The sequence below is a fragment of the Trichechus manatus genome, unplaced genomic scaffold, assembly GCF_000243295.1.
Source record: "Trichechus manatus latirostris isolate Lorelei unplaced genomic scaffold, TriManLat1.0 scaffold00146, whole genome shotgun sequence".
In the NCBI taxonomy this organism is placed as follows: Eukaryota; Metazoa; Chordata; class Mammalia; order Sirenia; family Trichechidae; genus Trichechus; species Trichechus manatus.
The window spans coordinates 417476-420210 of NW_004444082.1; the positions used below are offsets into that span (position 1 = coordinate 417476).

The 2735-nt window shown below is 40.5% G+C and overlaps 1 protein-coding gene across 1 annotated transcript in view; it reads right to left on the reverse strand.

The window, feature by feature from the left end:
• The window catches only part of LAMA1 (laminin subunit alpha 1), a 165786-nt gene that overhangs the window by 60771 nt on the left and 102280 nt on the right, over positions 1–2735 (reverse strand). The window contains exons 24-25 of the mRNA XM_012558209.1: positions 595–681; positions 38–231 (exon numbers count right to left, since the gene is read on the reverse strand). Coding sequence (XP_012413663.1) covers positions 38–231; positions 595–681 — 281 coding nt within the window. The remainder of the gene's footprint in view (positions 1–37; positions 232–594; positions 682–2735) is intronic.

Here is a 2735-nt window from a genome sequence, read left to right on the forward strand (position 1 = left end):
AAACCAGTATTTGAACACATAGAGGAGAAATCCTCACAAACGCAATCACTCTCCACTAGAATGTGCCTGGGTTCACACTGGTCACATCGCAGCCCCGTGGCCCCTGGCCTGCAGACACACTGCCCGGAGACGCCATCACAGGAACTGTGCGCTGAGCCATGCGGACTGCATTCACACTTCCGGCAGCTGCCCCCCGGGGCTCGCGGGTTCCCGTGATAGCCCGAGGAACACCTACAGAAAGCAAGATACTTAGGTTGACAAGGTATCATCACCAACAGTCAGAAAACACATAAACGACCCTTTGCCCAAGGACGGTCATCATTTCTGTAGAAATGACATGCAAAGAGAGGAAGTTCGTTTGCCTCATTCGGCGCTTTATCTCCTATAAGGGGAAGAAAAGGTGACGGAAAGGGCATTTACTATCTTAACCCATGGGAGAACTTGTTCTGGAATAGTACTAAGGTCCCCAAACCATCATGCACATCCAAACTGAGAGTGATTCCCAACTCACTTTAGTAAACATACCCAGTACACGATTTAAAAAGCAGGAGCAGATGTGACTAGCCATTTCCACGTGATAACTCAACAGCATACCTCTCACAATATTGCCCTTCGTAGCCTGGAAAACAGCCATCACAACGGAAATCATGATCCCCTTCCAGGATACAGGTGGGACTAAAGCTGGTGGAAAAGAGGTTTTGTTTTTTTTTGTAATTTTCAGATAGACAACCTCAAATCTTTCTTAAAGTAGATTCATTACTATCAGGATACATGATACTGTCCTCAACGTTAATTACACTGGGCAATCAGACAAGATTCTTAGGGCTTACAATCTACTAAGCAAAAAGAAGGAAAATAGGTATATGACAGCATAAGTGTGTGCATATCTTGTATCCAAAGGCATTCAGTAGACACCTGGCTAATAACAATCACGTGAGTGCCAAGTGACGGAAGAGTGACTGATGAGTCACCAAACAAGAAGCTTTCCAGGTAAAAAGGATCTCGTTCTGAGACTTCAGTGAAGAGTTACGTGGCTTACTAGGTGGTAAGGTGATAAGAGAGAGTTGTAAATGACGGAACGGCACAAGAAGAGAGCTGAACAAACCCTGATCTGTATACCTGATCAGACCGTAATGAAGGGCAAGGAAGACAAATAGGAAAGAAACGCAGTGAGTTAGGGTGGAATGTGCAAATAAATGGATCCAAAGATACAAAGTCATTTGGTGGCCATCACAAGCGAAATGGCAGCACCACTCAGTCTGATCGTCTACCCAGACGCTGATCTCCATGTTCGTGGGTGGCACTTTTGGTTCATTCCTTTGTTTTTTCTTTCCCCAACAGCCTTGGCCTCCACATTTTAAATTACTAATGCACCACCTAGAGGCCAAGCTGGGTACCTGCAAACTATTTAAAAAAAACCAAAACACTAGAGTAGCTGGTCCCTTCCTGGTAAGGCAGATGAAGTTTCCAGCCACGAGTTACAGGGCTCACCATCAGCCCCTCACCACTTCTGACTTTCTCTCCTTCTTAGAGAGCGAAGGGACACACTTCAGTGAAAACACAAAATAAACAAAGCTCATCTTTTAAGGCCTCCCAGACCCACAGCGTACATACGTTCTCAGCCTCCCTATCTCTCCTTAAGAGCCTAACTTTTAACTTATTAACATGGGTTTTTGAGGAGTTATAACCTTTTTATTGAAGAAGTGAAATATTCCAACGCACAGAGAAGTGTAAAATAGAAAGGTGAAATATCCAAGTTTTTCTCTGAACATAGTATAGCTACAGCTATGCATATATAGACATACATACACATTTTTCCAAAATAACATCACACTATAAATTCAATTGTGTAATTCAACGGGCTAGTTCGGCAATCCTGTACATACAGATATATCTTGTCCTTTTCTCAGTGTTTGCACAATATTTCACTCCGGGAATGGAACACAATGCATTTAATCAATCCCTGTAGGTAGATATTCCCATTTTCCTCACTAATTTCTCATGATGACAAGCGATCCTAAAATACACCCATCTTCACACACATGCATCTGTTTCTATAACACAGATTACAGACTTGGAACTGATGAGTCAAAATTTATACACAGATTTAATACAAAATATTAAGTGATGCTTAGGAAGCTTGATAGTTTACAAGGGAAATTTACATGGAGGGTCTCATCTGATTCCATCAAGCACCGCTTAGTTGGAGATAGTAAAAGACAGAATATTCAAACAAATATTAAAATGAAAACTTAATTTCCATATACTAAAGGGTAGCATTGGCTCTATATATGTTCCATACCTTGTCACATATTCTAAGTAATAATAAAACGTTATCTACGAATTACAATTTGTATTTAAACCAAAGAGGACTGATAGATATTCCAATTCCCACTTCAGTTCTCTAGTTCTTTTTCACGATCAGATGATTCTGCACAAGCATCATGAGTGCAAGATAGAACCTAGCTCGAGTTTATCACTCTGCAGCGTTTCAGTACTTAATCAGTCATCAGCAAACATACATTTGAACCATTTCCTTAAATTAAACAGAAGCTGAATGATTTCATATCATGATTCATAAAATTAATAACAATTCATCTGTATGCACACTGGATACATAGTTAGAGGGCTAAAATTAACCTTAAAAAAATAAAACTTGAAAGTCCTTTCTTTAATTGGTTCTATTCTAACACCCAATACCAACCCAGAAGATTTACTTTTGAAGACACTCTTCA